The sequence below is a fragment of the Leopardus geoffroyi genome, chromosome A3, assembly GCF_018350155.1.
Source record: "Leopardus geoffroyi isolate Oge1 chromosome A3, O.geoffroyi_Oge1_pat1.0, whole genome shotgun sequence".
Lineage (NCBI taxonomy): Eukaryota > Metazoa > Chordata > Mammalia > Carnivora > Felidae > Leopardus > Leopardus geoffroyi.
In genome coordinates this window covers 55306202-55327249 of record NC_059336.1, presented here as the reverse complement: position 1 = coordinate 55327249, position 21048 = coordinate 55306202, and the positions used below count along the sequence as shown (strand labels likewise).

The 21048-nt window shown below is 48.8% G+C and overlaps 1 protein-coding gene and 1 long non-coding RNA gene across 2 annotated transcripts in view; both read left to right on the top strand.

Annotated features, from left to right (window-relative positions):
• Positions 1-7271, top strand: part of MRPS9 (mitochondrial ribosomal protein S9) — a 65657-nt gene extending 58386 nt beyond the window's left edge. The window contains exons 10-11 of the mRNA XM_045445559.1: positions 3862-4031; positions 6063-7271. Of these exons, the coding sequence (XP_045301515.1) occupies positions 3862-4031; positions 6063-6154 (262 nt within the window). The 3' untranslated portion in view covers positions 6155-7271. The remainder of the gene's footprint in view (positions 1-3861; positions 4032-6062) is intronic.
• Positions 7272-13668: 6397 nt separating this feature from the next.
• LOC123580611 lies at positions 13669-16873 on the top strand. Its single transcript, XR_006703384.1, has 2 exons — positions 13669-15131; positions 16135-16873. It is a non-coding gene; the product is annotated as an uncharacterized LOC123580611 (long non-coding RNA).
• Positions 16874-21048: the final 4175 nt, after the last annotated feature.

Below are 21048 nucleotides of genomic sequence, written 5' to 3'. Positions count from 1 at the left end.
TCAGTTGAATCTTCCTCCTCTCTTCATCAGCTCCTACTGGAAGTGGAGTATTTGGGATGTAGCTCACATTCTGGAATGCAGACTATGCCAGAATGAAAGAAGAGTAGACTACCACCTTGTGTTTCCCTAGTTGGCGGGGGCGGGGGGGGGGGGGTGGATGCACACAAAACAACAAAAACCAGCCTTGGCCCTTACATGGAAAATATTAGAAAAAGTCTGCTTTGTCACTTTGGATTTTTTCCTACTCAGAGGAAATTGATTATATATTGAGCAGGCAATGAAACCTGACGTTTATGTGTTAAAATAGGAGCTCATCAGGCTTTGCTTTAGTTCCCAGGGCTAAATATGGCAGCTTTATGTTTGGAACTTTGTAGCCCATGGAGAAACAGACATTAATCATAAACAGGTATCAGAATTCAAGTCCTCGAAACATGATCCTCTTTGATCTCTGTGAGTCACTATCTAAAGGCCTCTTTTGGAGATGGTTATTATTTTTCTAGTAGTTACTGTCCTTATCCACAGGTAACACAAGTTCTGCATGATCAGGCCCTCCTCTTTAATCCTCCTGTGCCCTGAATGTGTAGTGTGCTATTTAAGGTGAAAGGGGGCAGGAGCTCTTACGATCCCCATGCTTATGTAAGGAAAAGAGAACCCTGTTAGTGTAGTGCAAGCTTCTGGATTGCATACTTACTTCAGGAAATGTATGTTTATTTTATTGCCATATATGTCTGGGTCAAAGAGTAACCAAGTCCGTTCAGCTTGTAGTTCACGGAGTGAACTAATTCTGCCGTCCCTCTTGCAGGGAGATGGGTGGAGGAAGCCCTTCTTTCCCTTCAGAAAAGCCAAAGAGAGACCCAGAACTTGAGCATTGGGAACTGCTTGGAGCAATGGCATTTGACCCTAACTGTCAGTTTGCTTTCAGATAGAGCTCCCGATGATTTAACAAGTCTCAGTTTATGGCTTGGTCTCATAATTAAATGGTAGCCTTAACAATCCTTAGAACTTGTTTTTCACTCTGAATTCAGCAGGCATCTGCTAAGGATTGTCCGTGTACACAGTCCTGTTCTGGGCGTTGTGAAGAGATCAGAGCTGTTGAAGATAACGATTTCTGTCATTAAGAAACTTCTTCTCTGGGAAGCCTAAGGCTAGTCTTGGCGGGAAGGGGCCCCCAGACCATCTCGTCTTTAAGCGGTTGCAGGGATTTGGGGCAGCTGTGCTAGCTGTGGACTGGCCTTTCCTCATGCGGAAGCAGCTCGAGAGCTTACAGATTCCGCAGCGAGGTGACCGCTGACCAGTAGGAAGACAGCTGAACGGAGAATCAGATGATCTTGCTTCTAGTTCTGTTTTCTAGTTGTGTGACCTTTGCCCAGATACTTAAAGGTCACTTGGCTAGTCAGTAGGAGAGAGTTGGACTTCATCTCTCAGATGGCTCTTCTGAAAGTCCGCTGGACTGCTAGCTGTCTCTCCGGGGCCCTTTCTTCAGGCTGTTTGCACAAACATAGCAGACAGATCATTGGGAGCACTGACTGTGTTGCCTTCCCAGGGTTATCAGAAAACTTGTTCGTTCGTTCATGTGTCACTTACACATTTGTTACTATGTGCCTAGCACTGTGGGATACAAGGATTAATAGCCCTTCTGATTTGGAAAGGCCTTTGCTCCATCAGCCAACCATTAAAGCAACTCTGAGTTGATCATCTGTACAAAAGAAACACGTTCCTCACACAACACTAGCCATGTAGTAGGGGAGATAAGGTTAGCATTCTAAGTGGTTACAGAAAAAAAAAAGTATGCGTTTGTACAGATGCTAAGTTACAGGCTTTTGAATTGGTGCCATAAGGCAGAGAAGAGAGAAAGGAAATCGTTTTATTTTTTTTTTTTTCAAAATAACTTTGATTATATAACAAAGAACAAAACAAATTTGATTCTTTTTTTTTTTAATTTTTTTTTTAATGTGTATTTATTTTTGAGATAGAGACAGAGCATGAGCAGGGGAGGGGCAGAGAGTGAGGGAGACATAGAATCTGAAGCAGGCTCCGGGCTCTGAGCTGTCAGCACAGAGTCCGACATGGGGCTCGAACTCACAGGCCGTGAGATCATGACCTGAGCCGAAGTCGGCCGCTCAACCAACTGAGCCACCCAGGCGCCCCAAATTTGATTCTTTTAGCCCAGGATTTCCTCTGAGATGCCTGCGAGAAGATGAAGGCTGGTTTTGTCTATGTTCGTTTGCAGTCCAGAGGAGCGAAAATTGATAGCTGTAGGTAATCATTTCCCTTTGCGTGTTTTTTCATCTGCGTATAAATTTAGTTTTGTTCCTCCGTGTGCACCAGCTTCCCAACCGTCCAGACCCTTCACGATGGTCTGTCTTACCTTGACCGGTCCGTCTCAGTCACTGTAGTATATCTGGAGTAGATGGTAGAATGTATGTCTTCTGAATTTTAGTCTAGGTTTCTTTATGTAAGCATTTGTTAGGGAATCTTAGGAATTAAGACAGATAAATGTTTACGCTCCCAAACAAGTGGGTGGCCAGAGCTTCTCTTACTAATGTCACGTACCTGTCACTGACCGCTTACCTGCGTTGGGCAGTGCAGAGACCTTCCGTGTGCTATGGAAAGAGCATCCCTACTGAAGCAGTGCTATTGCAAACTCCAGTTAACTATGTTCTTGGAAGGTCTTGTTCAGAGAGAAGGTTCTGCCCATGTATCTGCATGCGATTATTTTGCTCATGCAGTCCAAGGAGTACAATGTGAATGTCCCGTCCGCATCAGTCTTTCAGCATCACTGTGGGACAGTAAGCTTTATTTGGTGTCCAGAAAGCCACACTGTCAGATAAAGCAAGCAAATGCAATATAAATTGGCTTTGCTAAATATTCAGTAGAGGTGTTAAGGCAAAATAGCAGGGGCGCCTGGGCAGCTCAGTCCGTTGAGCATCCGACTTCGGCTCAGGTCGTGATCTTGCAGTTCGTGAGTTCGAGCCCCCCATCAGGCTCTGTGCTGACAGCTCGGAGCCTGGAGCCTGCTTCTGATTCGGTGTCTCCCTCTCTCTCGGCCCTTCCCTTGCTCACACTCTGTCTCTCTCTCAAAATAAATAAAGGTTTAAAAATTTTTAAAGAAAAAATAGCAAAATCCAAGTCCCTGACAGAGGCAGTGGTGAACACTGTACCTGGTACATAAATGATGTTCGAATACTTGCTGGGTTGAGCGAGAGAAGCTCCAGGGCCGTGTCGTGTCTGTGTTCCGGTCTCTAATCCGGGGGTGCCTGCCCATGCCCGAGTGGGCACTCCCTGACTGCTGCGGGAAGCAGGCCTGGCTGGGGTTGTGCGGCGTCACCTGGCACCCGGCGGGTAGTGGGACCCCGCCACTTCGAGAACTGGTAATAGGAATGGGTGTTTCGGCGGGGGGAGCGTGGGGGTGAGAGGAGTGGAATGTGGTGCCAAGAATTTTAAAAACCAACCACACCAGGATGAACAGCACACACTAGACAGGTATTTATGGTACGCCTTGTTCAGCGAGTCCAGATGGCATTTGACGTTGCTTGCCGACTGAATCCAGAGAGATTCAGCTGACGAGGAGAGGTCCCCCACTTTGAGTCTTCTTTACGAGGTTATCCTCGAGCTTCGCAAGGTTCTCGTGAGAGAAAAAGGGGTCAGCAGTGAGAGAGCATATATCGCCGTATCCAGGAAGAAGGAGTCAACCTCGCATTCCAAGTATCGGAAATACCAGTCGTCCTTCACTTAATGGGTTTGGCCATGAAGTATGATCTCTGGCAAGCCTCATATGCTTTGTATACATGTTGAGAATGTGAGCAGTTCCTAAAGCGGGTATCTTTACAGTAAACTTCCTTTCCTTGTGACGCGTTTTAGAGAACAGCTGATGTTCCCTTTCCACTTCCTGGACCGGCTTGGAAAACACGATGTGACCTGCACCGTGTCGGGTGGTGGGCGGTCTTCGCAGGCGGGAGCCATACGCTTGGCGATGGCCAAAGCCTTGTGCAGTTTTGTCACCGAGGAAGAGGTCGAGTGGATGAGACAAGGTACGCACTGAGGTGGGAGTTGGGGGTGGGGGGGCAGCTGTCTCCGCGCCATCTGTAAGTGGTCACGGAGTCCCGCACCAGTTACCGGAAATCAGAGAGTACTTGGTATCGCAGATTGCTGGCTTCTCTTTTCGTGCTCCAGGATCATAACAGTGTTTTACGGTTTTGATTTCTGTGAGGTGAGTTTGAATTAAAAAAAGAAAAGGAGGTCCTCCCGACGTCCGGGAAAGTTTCTTTTGGCCTTTAAGGCCTAACCTCTTATCCAGTGTAGCAAGCGCTACTCCATTGTGTTTCACAGGTGAACTGGTGATGGGTTTTTTTGTTTTTTTGTTTTTTTGTTTTTATTTTTTTAATGTTTGTTTATTTCTGAGACAGAGTATGGGGGGGGGGGGCAGAGAGAGAGGGAGACACAGAATCCGAAGCAGGCTCCAGGCTCTGAGCTGTCAGCACGGAGTCTGATATGGGGCTCAAACTCACAAACCGTGAGATCATGACCTGAGCCGAAGTCGGTCGCTCAACCGACTGAGCCACCCAGGCGCCCCCCCGGTGATTGTTTTATCATAGAAATTTGTAACTGTTTGGTGTAATAACCAAGCCCCTACTGTTTCCAACATCATTGGAGATTTTTGTTTTTCCACTGTGATGTGGCTGTGAATTTTATGTTGTCTTATTCACTGCAACACTCTTGTCACCTCACCATGAATACAAGAGTCTGTGCAATGTGAGAAAGAATACACAGTCAATATGTCCATTAGGGCCCCACTTTCACACTTAACTACAAATCAGGGCAGTTCTAGCTGAAGGTCACCCTCGAACTGTTCACAAAGGGAAGAAAGCGTTGCAGGCGCTCCTAGCTGGCTGCATGGCCTGGGCGAGTCACTTAGCGCCTCTGTGCCTGCACTTCCTCTCTGGGCACGCAAGCTGGCCTCTGCACCCCCTGCCCTCCCACGGGAGCCGCTGGGTCCTCACTCCGTGCTGCAGATTAGCACCGCTTAGGGCTTAAGTTAGTTGCGTTTTTAAGTCTCTTAAAAGTCCATAAACAAATTGATTTTTAAGAAACCCACTGTTCTGTGGGATTCATATCTAGTTGTTAAAGTAACTTGTAGGACCTTACTTAACAGTTCTGCTAGTTTGACTTACTGTGTATATTAAAAAGTAATAAAGTGTTATTATTTATAATTCAAACTAGAATTTAGACAAGTCATGTCTGCATTTTGTCCAAAATACTGTTTTATTCCATGCCTTTTAAAGACAAGTAAATGCAAAAACTTACATAACAAGTGATTGAAGTTCCCCTTTGCTTTACGGCCATTCACATACTCCTAATAAGATACCTAGACCTGTATGCAGTGACAAGAAGTGCTAGTTTTGGAAGAGTGAGAAAGACACTGAAAGACTGGGGTCTGTTTACGTATTTATAAAAGCAATGTAAGAGCTTTCTTATCACTGGTATTCTTGAAATCTGTGGTTCCAGCCACCACTGGGGCACATTATTTGGGGCATATGTTTGAGAATAACTCATTAATTGCCTAGAAATCTTAATTGCTCCTGATGATTAAGAGAATGGAAGCTTCCAGAAGTTTCTTTTCTCAGATATGTTTGATAAGTCATACTGTATGTGTTTGTGAACTCATGTTCTTAACCTATAGTGCCCATATACTCCCTCTTACTTCACCATACAGTGCTGCTTTTCTGCCTCTTCTCCATTCGAACTTCCACACCTGTAATAATAAGTCGGCGACGTAAGTCCAGTCACAGTGAAGAGTGCCCGCCCACATAAGAGCAGACTTAAGTTGAACAGGCTTAAAAACTACAAGAACCCATGGCCCTCGTGGGATAAGTAAGGAGAGCAGACTCAAACAACGTAGCTGGTGTTTGTCTCGAAATGGGGAGAATGTCCTAAAAGAGTGAAAGCAAACTGCTCTCATGAGATTTATTCCAGGCTGGTAAATTATTACAGGTCTGGTTGCTTTCCGGCTAGGCAGCGTGCTATTTCCATGGTTCATAAAGGCCTCTCTCTCTACACTGCAGCTGGACTGCTGACTGCTGATCCACGGGTCAGAGAACGGAAGAAGCCAGGCCAGGAGGGAGCCCGCAGAAAGTTTACCTGGAAGAAGCGCTAAGTGTTCTTTCACAGGAGAGGAGAGGAAACGCTGTGTATATGTGCCCGGCCTGCGGCAGACATATGATAAATATTTGCCGGCCAGTATGAGGGCAACACTATCGTGCGTTTGAGTTGTGAGACGGTTTATTTTTAAATGCTACTTCGTAAAGGTTACCCTGTAAATACAATTTTTAAAACATGTTTAGCTTCATTCTGCTGCTTTATTTTTTAAACTTTTTCAGAAGGTAGTTTTAGAAGCATGATTCATAGAATTTTGGCATATTAGATCTGAAAGGAACATTCAACAAAATCTAGTCAAGTAACCTCATTCTGCAGACGAGAAGGCCCGGCCTCCAAAATGAAGGGACCCACCAGCGCTACACTGCTAACTGAACAAGAGAGGTAGACCAGAACTCGCTTCTCCTGCTGCTGTGGTTTTCCCGTACGGCGGCTGTTATCCCATATTTTTCAAACTGAGAGGTGAGGATGCTTGTTCAGAAGAATGAAGTAAGCTGTGAGCGTCTTTGTCAGGAGCCGGAGAGGGCTGGGCTGCCAGGCGTCAGAGGAGTGGCTTCAGACAACAGGCCAGTCTCCCGCCGGCCCCTGGCAGCCACCATCCTCCTGTTTCTATGGGTTCAACTTCGTAAAGATGCTACATAGAAGCGACACCGCGTGCTGTTGGTCTTCGTCCAGCTTCTTGCCCCGAGCGTAACGCTCTCCACGTCGGGTACACGCTTTCAGCTACAAGGTGAATTAGTTCTGAGGATCTAACATGGTGATGATGATACTGTACTGTTACAATGGAAGTTTGCTTAGAGAGTAGACCAGAAGCACTCTCGCCAAAAAAGGTGGGACCGGGGGTGCGTAACTCTGCAAGGTGATGGTTGGGTTCGTTAACTTGATGGTAGGAACCCTTTCACAATCCATGTATATGTGCACTAGCCACCCACCCCCCCCACCGGGCATTTGTTCCAAGACGCCCAGTGGGTGCCTGAAAGCACAGATGGTACCAAACCCTGTACATACCGGGCTTTTATCCTGCACATAAATATCATGATAAAGTCTAGTTGATGAATTAGGCATAGCAAGAGATTAACAGTAATAAAATAGAACCATTACAATGTGCTGTAATAAGAGTTACGTGAATGTGGTCTCTTCAAGATACGTTTCTGCGCCGTATCCCCCCTTCTCATGCTGCCATGAGATGATAAAATGCCCACGCGAGGTGATGCAGTGAGGTGTGTGCCCTGGGCCTTGGGACATAGTGTTAGGCCACTGCTGACCTTCTGATAAAGTAGCAGGAGGGTCGTGTGCTTCCGGACAGGGGTTGACCTCGGCTATCTGAAACCACAGATAAGGGGGACTACTGGGGCGCCTGGGTGGCTCAGTCGGTTAAGCGGCCGACTTCGGCTCAGGTCATGATCTCGCGGTCCGTGAGTTGGAGCCCCGCGTTGGGCTCTGTGCTGACAGCTCAGAGCCTGGAGCCTGTTTCAGATTCCGTGTCTCCCTCTCGCTGACCCTCCCCTGTTCATGCTCTGTCTCTCTCTGTCTCAAAAATAAATAAAACGTTAAAAAAAATTTTTTTTTAAATAAAAAAAAAAGGGGGGGGACTACTGGATACCACATCGTCGCACTGTACATCTGAAATATATTACTACAACTTCGTCAGTTCTACCTCAGTAAAGCTGCAGAGAGAGCCAAATGGAATTAGAGTCTGTAATCACTGCTATAGTGTCAACAAGAGACTAACCCAGGGGAGGGAGGTGCTCCCCCAGCCCACAGAGGTCTCAGCAGAGGTGTCCGAGGCAGGAGATCCAGAGGCTCTGAAAGAAGGTGGGGAGGCCGGGAATTCAGAGGCGGAAGAGCAGGGGTGGGGGCCCAGGTGTGGAGTCCTTGACTGCAGGTGACCCCTCCCCGCCCCCGGGGCGGCCGCGCAGTAGCCATCTGCAGGTCAGCGGCGGGGAGGGCTGCTTCCCCGGTACAGCCTTGGTGCCTGTGTTGGGTCTGAAGGATCACATTTAGGTTTTTGGCCAACAGCTGGACAGACTCCTTAGTCATAGCTAAATGTTAACTTGAGTTGGTTATAGGATTCCTAAAGTTCTTTGAGAAACTTGGATCTTAACTTTATTGCAATTTTGCAGTAGGCTTCTGGCGGGGGAAAAGGTAATTGGTGTCAGAGGTACCTTGAATCTATTTTAATACGGTTGTTTTAATAAATACAATACTTAAAGAATTAGACCCTCAGTGTTCAGTTTTCTTTCTGTAGAGAGTTATCTAGTACTGGTTTCTTTGTAAATTTGGCTTAAAAAAATCTAGGATAAGGTCTGAAACGTGTACATACTTCAGATCCTTGAAGGGTACGGTAACATGAAATGTGGGAGGCATGTCACCGCATCAGACCCAATGCACTATTCATTTCCCACGGAATCGCGGGAAACATGTTCTGTTTTTTTCCTATGCAGGAGTCCTTCTCTTGTGAAGTCCTGGCAGGTTTTGCTCAGCCCCTGCCTGTCCGAGCAATGCTTTCTCTCACCTTGACAAGAGAGAAGTGACGTGTGGCCCCGCCGTGCGGTACGGGTCTGCTCAGGGCTTGTAGGTGGCTGTGGGGCCACCAGCGTGGGGCTAGCACCTGCCGCCCTCCTGCCGGATGGGCAGGGCCAACCGCACATGCGCCGGCCGGAGGCTCTCCTGGCAGGTCCCTCGGTGTAGTGGAGGAGACCAACTGGAGGAGGTCTCATGGGAAAGCGGTGCAGTCACAGTGAAGCCAGGAATGGAGCCACTGACCAGGGCCCTGAAGGACAGGAAACCCAGCAGAGACGGGAGTGGGGTACGACGTGGGAGTGCAGACTCCGGCAGCAGGAGACAGGCAGGAGGCAAGTTCACGGACGTTTGGATGTTGGGGGAACTGAAGGAAACCTGAGGGCTGGGGTGCTGCCGGTGGGGTAGGTTGCCACGGAAACCCAGCCAGGTCTGCGGCAGCGGGAAATGTTGGAGAGATGTCCCTGCTCACCGCCCAGGGGGATTCATAGCCTTTGAGAGAATAGCAACGAGGGCTGAGATTAGAACAAGGATTTCAGACTGTTAGCCACACGACTCCCTTATTTTAGCTATTAGGTAGGATCATAGCACATAGTACAGTTGTCCTTTGAGCTGCACGGGCCAACTTACATGTGGATTTCTTTTCAGTAAGCACAGTACTGTGAATATATCTTACGATTTTTCGTAATAACATTTTCTCTAGCTTGACTATAAGAATGTATAATAGATATACACAAGATGTTTTGAACAAGTATTTGTCATCAGGAAGGCTTCCGGTCAACAGTAGGCTATTAGTAGTTAAGTTTTGGGGGAGTCAGAAGTTACACACGGATTTTCTCCTGCATCACGGTCAGCGCCCCGAGCTCCCACGTTGTACAAGGGTCATCCTATAACAGAATATGAGTGTTAAGTGCCACCTTCCTGTAAGGCAGCTCTAGGGAACACGCTCTGAAATCTGTCCTTCATGCAGATCACAGTTGTTGCAGGAGCAAGAGGGACTCGAAGTAGGGGACCCCTCTGGAGCCTGCAGTGACACTGAGGGAGCAAGCAGAGTGACTAGAAAGGGGATGGGTGTGTGGAATGTTCCAGAGACGGCCTGGACAAAGGTGACAGACTGCTGTAGGAAGCAGGGGCTGTAGACACCAAGCAGGAGAGTAAGCGGGCATCTGGTACTTCAGAGAACCACAAACCCGGGAAGGGCAGTTGGTGGCAGAGGGGACAGTGACACGACAGGGGCCGGCGTGGGTTTTGCAGAGTTTCCGGTGTTTGGGGACCCCTGAGTGGTGCTGCCCGGCACACACTTGGGAACCGAGAGGCTGTAACTTGGATCTTGCAGATCTTGCGGATCTGGCGTGCATCAGGCTGGAGACCTATTGGGGAGGCCGTCACATGGTGGGGCATTTGCAGTGCTGCTGGAAGGGACGCACAGCAGAAAGAAGGCAGAGACTCCGCTCTAGGCTTTAAAGCCTGAGGTAGGGAGAAGAGCCAGAAGCAGCACCAGTGACGGTGGAGGAAGGAGGACATCTGGGGGGTGAAGCTGTTGGTGTCTTCCCCGTCCGGGCCAGGCAAGTGCTGGCTCCGGCGGAGACGCGGGTTTGTGTGCTCGGCGAATCACCCTGCCCTCCGAGTCTCAATTTCCTCACGTCAGGGTGGGGTCACGGTCTGCCCTGGCAGCACCCGGATCAAGTAAGATAAAGTGGGAAAGCCTGTTCCAACTGCAGCCCAGGCACCGGGCCATCCGAGTGTGGGGATGGGGCAGCCAACCAAGAGGATTAAATCGGCTCCAAGCCCTTGTTTCTTTGCTCAGCTGGAGGCGGGCTCTTTCGCAAACAAGTGGTTAGGGCAGGAGCAGCAGGCACTTGGCTTTCCAGCCTCTGGTTCGTGACCTTCTCAGCCACCTCGTTCGGAAACTTGGGGAGTGTGTCCGGAACACCCCACCCACTGCGTGTGTGGACAGCGTTGGGAAGGGCTGATAAGAGCCAGTTTCTTAAAGTAGGCATTTGACAAGATTATGGCCTCGAGATAACAGCAAGAGCTAATGGCTTCTGTAGTTCCTACTCGGTGCCAGATACTGTTCTAAATACTTGGCAAATTTAATCCCTGCAGGAACCCTGTTAGATAGACACAGAAAAATCATCGCCCAGGGAGGTTAAGTAACTTCCCCAAAGTCACACAGTGAGGAAGCAGCCAAGCCAGGTTGAAATCTGGAAAATCGGCTCCAGCATGCGTGCTCTGAACCCACCGAGGCAGGACAGGATGGAGCGCGTGAGCCGCCCTGACCACCTGTGCTCACATGGCCCACGTTGTTTGGTGCAGTCAGAAGATTCGACAGAGGAGGCGGGGCTTCCGGCAGATCCTAATGGACAGGTAAGCATTGATTACTTCGCATTTGTACTATACCCTACCTAGAGCCTGCATCACATCCAAAGAGGGGTGTCATAGCCACGCCATCGAGATGGGATCACTAGGACAACAGTGGTGGGCCAGATGCCTGGGGAGAAGGTTCTAGGCGAGGCGTGGACGACGACAGCAGTCCAGGGACGGAGCCTGAGGAAGGTGAGACCCCCGCCAGTTTGCCCACGATGGCCCAGCCTCCACCCCTCATTGTAATTGGTTATCTCAGTAGAACTGCTAAGTAGTTCTGTCTTTTGCTCCCCACACTTCAGGGCACAGGTGAAACCTTCCAGACCTTTCCAAGGTCTTGTGGCTCTGTCATTTTTCCTGGGCGTAGGTCCAGTCCATCGCTCTCACAAGATGCCCAAAGGGGTCCCTCCCTGTAATGGTAAGGACCACTGGCAGAAGGTTTTTGTTTTGTTTTGCATAAGGAAAACAAGCCTGGCCTTTGGGGGCAGGCCCGAATGCGGTGGGTGAGGCAGAGCAGGTGTTGTAGGACACTGGGGAGAGGCGCTGCACCCGGTGGGGGCAGAGGGTTGGGGAGATGGGTCCATGGGTGTCCACTTAATACACCTTCCACAGGTATTCCATTGGATTCTCATCTGGATTCCATTGGATTCTCATTCTGCACTGTTACATCATAAAAGTAACTGCAGGGCCACCCTGAGGCGGTCCGTGGAGGTTTCAGAACAGTCTCTGGAGTTCGTGACTGTGACCTCGAGCAAGCTGACCTCCTTACCCCTCGATTGCTCATTCGCGAAGTGGGGAGAACAGTGGCACACGTCCAAGGATCACGAGGAGTCCTGAAACCACAGGAAGTGTTCTATAAACGTTGGCTGTGACTCTCATCAAAAGATCCCTCTTTCGCCTCTGTCGTTCGGCTAAACAAAAGTGCATGGTAACCCACGAGCTTGGAAGAAGTGGTGATGTCAGCAGGTGGTTTCCTTGAAAATGAAGGACCACGTCATTCGGTAGGTGTTTTCCTCCTCGTGTGGCACGAAGTTCACGGGCTACCCAGAACAGACTGAAACGCAATGGCACAAATGGCGGAGCGATTTGATGTTGCAGAACAAGCAAGTGTCCAGGCCAGACTGGATCCAGGGACACACAGACATCGGGTGTGTTCAGCCTGGGAAAGCCTCCAGGGCCACGGTAGAGGGCACCCAGCGAGGTACTTGGAGGCGTTTACGAGGAAGGATCAATAGGTTGTGTTTTGCAAACACTGAAGTCAAGTGCCTTTAATAGGCTGTAACACAGTCCCCAGAATTAACAGGCACTGAACTATAAAAATAAAAATCATCGCCTCAGAAATTATTGCCCCTTTGGTGAACAACTGTGTGGTGAAAAACAACGGAACTTTCTCCTATTCCAAGCCTTTGGCTAAAACAATCAACGCATAACTAAAAACCGGAAATAATTTTTGAACACTGACCTATAAAAGCTACTGAACATCACTACTGTGCACAAAGTCTTAGCAAAGAATTTTTACTGTCATTTTACAGGAAGTAGAATACAAATCATTACTGAGGTGCAAAGTGTGCAAAGGATTTTCAAAGAAGAATTCAAGTGCTATCATAGTATTACTCATCTGTCAATCATAAACCATTAGCTTCTTAAACTAAAGCATCAATATGGGCACCAAATGGCTCAGTCGGTTAGGCATCAGACTTCGGCTGAGGTCATGACCTCACAGTCCATGAGTTTGAGCCCCGCATCAGGCTCTGTGCTTATGGCTCAGAGACTGGAGCCTGCTTTGGATTCTGTGTCTCCCCCCTCCCATTCTTACTCTCTGTCTCTCAAAGAAAACAAAACAAAAACTAAATCAATGAAATTAGTATCATATATATATATCACATATGATATATATATATGATATATATATATATATATATATATATATATATATATATATATATGATATATATGAAAGGAACCACAGATCAAGTATTTCACTAGGATTAGAAGACACTTCAAGTTTCCTCGTGTAAGTCATAAATGATTATGGAGCAGAGGCCTGTATTAACCATGTGTTTCTGATGCGTTCACATCCTGGGGCCAGACCTGCCTGCCAGCGAACCTTTCATATGCAAACCAACCGGTCCAGCCTCCACACCTCCAGCCACCACCTGTTTTGGCTGTCACTCTTGAGGACACCCTCCTCCTGCCCTAATCACCTCAAGGCCACGTGTCCCAGCGGCTCCTGGTGCTGCCCTGCATGGCCCAGTGTGGCACTGCATGCCCCTTCCTCTCGGGAACTGTGACAAAAGACTTTCCCATGGCAGTCACCTCCTGATCTGTCGGCCTCACCATACCCGAATCATAATAAAACCTACATGGTCAACAAGGCTTCAACCATGAAAGGCACTGCTATACTATGACCTCTCTGTTCTACGATTGCGGTAACTTCTCTATGTTAGTGCTTTTTGTTATTCAATTTACCACCCTTTCCTAGGGTGGTAAATTCCTTTTTTTTTTTTTTAATGTTTATTTATTTTTGAGAGAGAGAGACAGAATGTGAGCAGAGGAGGGGCAGAGAGAGAGAGAGGGAGACACAGAATCTGAAGCAGGCTCCAGGCTCTGAGCTGTCAGCACAGAGCCCAACGCAGGGCTCAAACTCACGGACTTCGAGATCATGGCCTGAGCTGAAGTCTGGAGCTTAACCAACTGAGCCACCCAGGTGCCCCCCTGTTACTTTTCATTAATTCACCCTTGCTTCAGCTTTAACAAAAGTTAGAAGCACTTCGGGATCTTCTCGGAAAACTGTTCGTGAGAAGTCCAAATTTATTCCTTTTGCCTTTTCTCAGCACCTGGTTGCACTCATCCTAAAAAAGATTGAAACCTCTCCAGGGGAGCCAGCCTCACAGTGTAAGGCCTTTACCTCAAGGTCAGGAATGAAAAGATTCCTACCCAGCTCTTCACAATTGTATGTAACCTTCCTGGAAGCCCTCCACACTGAGGCCACCACGGCTTCTGGAGGAAACTGTTCCCTCACAGTGTCCCCCAGCATTAAGGTGAATTTCTCTTTTATAATTTTCAAGCATTGCTTCTCTGAAGTGAGGGGAGAAAGTGGCAGAAGGAAAGGAGGTTTTCACAGGGGTGTTCAATGGATAGAGTTAAGGAAACTGAGTATCGGGTCAGTCGGTAGTGGTGTTTGCTTAGGATTAGGTGCTATTAGGACTCTCCTGGCTGTGGGCAGCAAAAGCCCCAAACTTGGACTATCTTTACACCGCAAAGGGGATTTTCCAGGAAGCTCTCAGGATATCCGGCCTATTTGCAGGAAGAGGTGTGCCGCCATCTTGCAGGAAGGGAGTAGCGCCTCAGGCTTGTAGGACGCCATGCTTCCAGAACTCTCACTGCGCCCTCTGTTTCCTTCCCTTCTCGCACAACTGCTACTCCCGCAGGCGAGAAACACTCCTGCTGGCTCTCGTATCTCCTGCTTCTCAAGGCGCTTCCGGCAATGCCAAGAAACCACTCATGAGCCCACCTCCAGGTGGCTGCAGGGAGCGGGGCTCGTGTTGGAACTGTGGCAGCTCCCATGGAAGGCCGTGGTTGGAGCAGGAGATGGGACAACAACTAGAAGACAGCAGGTCCTATTCCCAGAAGGCAGTGGTCCCACAGACAAAAGAACCGTGCATCCCAGGGTCACCCCTGGGCCATCTTAAAACAGAAACAGCCAGTGAAGGTCTGTAGGAGGCTGTTTGAATGCTCTCTCTGCCACACAGTTGCTGGGAGCCCCTGACCATTAAAGAATATGGCCTCTACCCACCTTTCTGGGCTTATTTCTTCCAACACCCTCCAACAGCCATCTGAGGTGCTGAGGCCTGGCCTCACCATCCCCCCTCGATCTCCTCTGCTCTCACAGCACTGGTCCCATGCAACAGTCACAGTGCTCAGCCGGTAGTGCCTGTCCATGTATTTTCTTCCCACCAGACTGTAAACTCAGCAACGGCAGAAAGAATGTTCAGCTCATCTTCGTGCCCCACGGCCTGGCTCACAGAAGGGACAGGAAGAGTTCAAGGACTTCATCACTGATTCCTCATAAAAACGGTCAGGTAGTTTCAAAGGTAGCGATCTGCCTGTCTGCCTTGTGCAGTCTGGACTCTTCTGTGGCCCCACCCACATTCACTGAGAACTCCTTTGGGTCTGGCCCAAAGGCCAGAAGCACCTGGGGCAGGCAATGAGGCTCACTTACTGTCCCCTACAGCTCCTCCTACTTTCCAGGGTTATGAAAAAAATGATCAAGTCAGAGCTATGTCCCCAGAGTCTCAACTAGAGAAAACAATTAGAAGGCAGGCGATTGCTGCAACTGCGGCAAACAGTTGACTGTGAGGGAATGAGTCAGAGCAGAGGGCACAACCAGGACAGTCACCGGAGGTGACAGCCATGGGGCCTCCACACTCTGGGCTCACGGGCTCTGAGCCCGGAGGGCCTGGCCCGTATTGGGTGCTTGGGAAACCATGACTCTGCCTTCACCAAGCCTCAGCTTTCTCGTCGGACAAACGGAGTCACTGTCTGTGCTTTCCGGGATTCTATGGACACTCAACAAACATGGGCAAAATACCCAGCAGAGTATCTGATGTGGGCACGTTCTTGGTGAATGTGTGTGATGGGGGTTCAGGACAGGCCGCCACTTTGGCATATTGATTATTTGGAATTAAAGTTACTTAAGAAGGACACCCTGACCCTCCTTTGTCCCCTGAAAGCAGAAAATGCTCCCCATGTGAAGTCTACCCTCCCTGCACCTGGAGGGTAGAAGGCATCCTTGTCCCCAAAATAGGGCATTCAGGGCCACCAAGGCTGTGCAAACAAACCTCGTTACTTCTTCAATTATTTGCTACCCCCAGCCTCCCAGAGCTCTGCCCGCAGGGTCCCCTAAAAGCAAGACGGAGCACGGAGTCTGACGGTGAGAGCCCTTTCCTTAGGAGAAAACATCTGTGTGCACTAGTTCCTTGGGTACAGCGACTCTGGTAAAGATTTGTCAGGGGTACTTTTGCCCTCTGTTGATTCTGTTCCTCCCACAGATGCTCACTGCTTTCTTTTGTCTGTCTTTTGTGTTGTTTGTCACAGGGAAGAAACCCCCACGGTGGAACACAGACATGGGCCCCATCGGCCGGCTGTTCCAGCGGCCTGACACCGATAAGTTCACGGTTCTCGCCAGACCAGCATCTCTTTCGACCGACTTTGCTGTGGGTCCCCTACGTAAAAAGTGAATGAGGTCTTCCTCTGTCTTGTTCTGTGTCCTGAGAGCCTGGCTTTGTGACCAGTGAGAGTATTCCTGCTGGCATCCACCATCTAGAAGGTACATGTACCACCGTGCATCTGGTGGCCAGTCCAAGAGACTGGGGATCCGAGACACGAGGTCACAGGCAGTGGTCTCTTTGTCCTTCCATGCCGGCTCTCAGGGGAGTTTGTTATTAGGGGTCCCAGCCTATAGGGGGCCTTTGTCACCCCAACTTTCATTATTTTGAAATAATGTTAGAAAAGCCCCATAAGCCCCGTTCCTGGGGCACCTGCCCCATGTCACAGATTAGCGGGTCTGTGACTGCAGGCGTCTCATGTTCCCATGACAGACCAGAGACACCGTTTTCACTACACTGTTCGCCTGTGACAACAAAGGTCTGTGCTTTCATAGGGTAACTCCGGGAGACTTTGGATTGTGGGGGCACTGTTTTGGAGATGCCACTTGCATCCATGACTAAGACTTACTGATTTATTCTAAGCCTCGGAAGTTACCTCCAGGTCTTTCCATTAAAAAGGCTTATTGGATTGAGCCACATTTGGAATAAATATACTAACGGAGACCCCACTCGTCAATGGCCAGATGAGGGATGTTTTGAATGGGAAAATTTTCTATATTTAAAAACAAATGTGGGACACCTGGGTGGCTTAGTCAGTTAAGCATCCAACTTTGACTCAGGTCATGATCTCACAGCTCATGGGTTTCAGCCCCGTGTCAGGCTCTGTGCTGACAGCTCAGAGCCTGGAGCCTGCTTCAGATTCTGTGTCTTTCTCTCTCTGTTCCTCCCCCACTCATGCTCTCTGTCTCTCTCTGTGGAAAATAAACATTAAAAAAATTAAAAAATTTAAAAATGAAAAAACAAAAGCAAATGTAATGAGCTCTCCTCCTACGGAGCTATCTTTCTGGTATCTCTGGGAAGATCGGATTGAGAACAGGACACCAGGGAATACAATGCCTAACATTAGGGGCTCCCTTAACAAGACAAAAGAACAGAAATTAGACTGGGAACAAAGATTAAAATCCACATCTAACACAAATCCCCTGTCCCCAACTTCTGGTGCACCGATTTACTCCCCATCTCCCTGTCCCCTACCCTCCAGAAGATCTTTTGGATCTCCAGGCACTGGGTCAAAATCCCCCTTCGCAGAAGCCAGCCCCAGCTCCCCAGGAAGTTCCCTTAGCTTCCCAAACTCTCCCACCTTCCCTAGAAAAATCCCTTAAACACCCAGCTACCTGTTTTAACTTCTCTTTCCCTACAAGGTTTACTGAGGGCACTCTGGCCTGACTTCCCGGCCCAGGGTATACAGGTTATCTGTGGAAATGCTGAACGTCAAAAAGGGAATATATATAGCAGAAGCACCTGGGGCAGGTGATGAGGCTCGCTTACTGTCCCTTACAGCTCCTCCTACTTTCCAGGGCTCTGTAGGCAGACCCTACCAGCCTCAGGCCTTCCTATCAATGTCCTTTATGGATGCATCCTGGTACAGCCACCACAAAGAATTCACATCCCCTGGACAGCGGCAAACCTTTGAAATTATAAAGCCTTTTACCTCCACTTTCAGAAGATCCTACCAAATTTAGAGAGGAATTAGGAAGATTAGTGGCCATTCACAACCCTACTCCCGGAGACCTTGATTGCCTGCTTAAGAGTGTTCTTTCCTCCCGTGATTATACCGGGGTTATTAGGCAGGCCAGACAGCCCCCTGGAAAAACCCCCTCGCGGAGGAAACAGATGGCCAGGAATTCTCCAAGGCCCTTCTGCAAATGACCAGGATGTGGCTCAGCTGGAGGCTGATATTCAAGGCTTGATAGGAACAATATTAGAGGCTTTTCTCCCTCAAGTGAATTGGTCTAAGGTTGAATTGTGAGCTCAGAGGGAAGGAGAACATCCAGAGGCCTTGGCTGAATGCTTTATACGAACTCTTCAAACGTGTAACTGCACTGAACCCAGAAACTCCAGAATGTAAAAACCTTTTAATTTCCACTTTAGTAGGAAACTTTCTCCCTGATATAAAGAGGCAAGTTCAAAATAATGTAGTTGGATGGGCCAGCCAGCCTATAAATGTCACAATAGAAGCAGCTACTAAATTCTTTGAAAATAGCTGGCAGGAAAAAAAAAAAAGTTAAAATCAACTATTCTTTCTCTGCAGTTTGAATCTTTAGAGCGACAGAATTGTAACTTTCAAAGCTACTCAAAGGCCACTGTGACCCTCCCTATCTGCCCCTAGACATTCGCAGATAGTATAACAAATACTATTGGAACAATAATTGTCCTACCCTTAAGAGAAAAGTCAAAGAAACAATCCTCTGGGACCTCGGTGTCCCCAGAAGGTCAGTTTTTCTCCTGTGGGACAATTCGCCATCAACTCATAGGGTCAGCCGATCCTCAGTCACACCCAAGCCCACTGTTAAATTGAAAATAGAGGACCTGGAATTGTATTTTTGTTTTTTAATTTGAGAGAGAGAGGGAGAGCTTGCACACGAGAGAGAGGGAGAGAGAGAGAATGTGTATGTAAGCTGGGGAGACGGGTGGAGGAAGAGGGAGAGAGAATCCCAAGCAAGCTCCACACTCAGCACAGAGCCCAATGCAAGGCTCGATCTCACGAACATGGGATCGTGACCTGAGCCCAAATCAAAAGAGTCAGATGCTTAATGGGGGCACCCAGGCGTCTTACGGGACTGGATGTTTAACGTTTTTTTTTTTTTTTTTTTGAGACAGAGAGAGACAGAGCATGAACAGGGGAGGGGCAGAGAGAGAGGGAGACACAGAATCTGAAACAGGCTCCAGGCTCTGAGCTGTCAGCACAGAGCCCGACGCGGGGCTCGAACTCACGGACCGTGAGATCATGACCTGAGCCGAGGGACTGGATATTTAAATTGACCTTGGTGTGATTTGCCCTACCAGCCCCTCCGAGGATTCATCTCTGCCTGTCACCTGATTCTGTTCAAGCTACCAGAGACTCCGGGCACCCATTCCATGGCCCCTGTCTCAACCACCTCGACCAGCATGACTTGCTGGGGTCCGGCTGCTCATTGGCAAACCTTTCTGGTACAGAGTTGTTACGGAAGTACAACGCCACTGTTAAGCATAACGAGACAGGTGCTCATTTCCCTGCCCTCAGACCACACGGTAACTCATCTTGATTTAGATTCCTCTGGAGAGGAGGGGTCTTGAAAAGATGCCCGGTTTGTCTCTGGGCCACACATGCAGGTGAGGCTGGCTTGTCACTGAGTGCCGAGCCAGGTGCGTTTCTTGGAAAGTAAGCCGTTTTCCATCCAGGAGCACCCTATCCCCAGATACACAGAGAGAGGGGTTGAGCCTGTAGGAAATTCATTGGGAGGAGATTGCACTGGTCTTTACTGTCTCACCCTGTAACACTCCAATTTTGCCAGTAAAGAAAGAAGGTAAATTTGACTCGGACAGGAACCAAATCTATCGACCTCTGGAACACCTAAGAGCCATAAAGTCCTGCACCCCCTCCTTACCCTGTGTCCCTGATCCGGCCACTGCTCTTACCTCAATTCCCAGGAATGCCATCTGGTTCACAGTGACTGACCTCTGCTTGGCTTTCTCTTTAATACTACTGTGCCCTGACTCAAGATTTCTTTAGGGAAGCAGTTAACGTGAACTCGCATACCTCAAAGATATTATGGGTCTCCCTCAATATTTTCCCAAGTCCTTAAAGCTGACTGGGATTCTGTAGCCTTCACACAAGGCCCCCCTCTTGTTCAGTTTGTTGATGATCTGTTATGCTGTAAAGACACGAGACCAACTGCTCTTACAGACCCCCTCATCGTTCTAAAGGCACCAGCTGAACGAGGCCATCAGGCCTCCCCATCTAAACTTCAGTGGGTCCAAGCAACTGTTACCTACTTAGGACATGAGATGTCCTCGGGGTGTTCAAAAGCTCACCCTAGTTCGAGCCCCGCATCGGGCTCTGTGCTGACAGCTCAGAGCCCGGAGCCTGTTTCAGATTCTGTGTCTCCCTCTCTCTCTGTCCCTCCCCTGTTCATGCTCTGTTTCTCTCTGTCTCAAAAATAAATGAATGTTAAAAACAAAAAAAGCTCACCCTAAAATGCCTTGAGTCAATGTTGTCTCTCTCCCCAAAACCAAAACCGTTACATAAATTTCTACGGGCAACCAGCTACTGCTACCAATAGATTCTTAGTTTTGCAGCCCTTGCTAAATCTCTGTATGTCCTCCTCCCAGAGAACACCCCAGAGCCAGTTTGCTGACCAGCCTTTGAAGCCATTAACCTCCTCTGAAGCCTTAAAATAAACATCGTCCACACCCCTAGCTCTCCACTTACCTAATTCGGACGAACCTTCTTATCTGTACTGCCATGAAAATAACAGGGTCCCAGGACAGCCTCTGCCTCTCAGACTCATCCTGTGGCCTACTGCTCATGTCTGCCAGGCCCTGTGGCATCAGGCATGGCTCCCCCGGTTGCCCACTATAGCCACCATTGCCTCCTTGATTGACAAAGCCTTTCATTAGGCTCGCCCATTCGCCCACGTTCCCCGTGAGGGGTCTGCCCTCTGACAAGTTCGTAAGACCCAGCATCTCTCCACACAGCGACAGACCACCTATGACCAAGTCCTTGTGACTGACTTTCTACCATCTTAAGTTGTTGTGATGCTCTCAATCCAGCGACCATGCTCACTGCACCCCCTGCACCCCCCACCATGATGCTTGCCTTGCAACTATAGAAATGGTCTCAAAGCCACCGGGGGACCTCCTA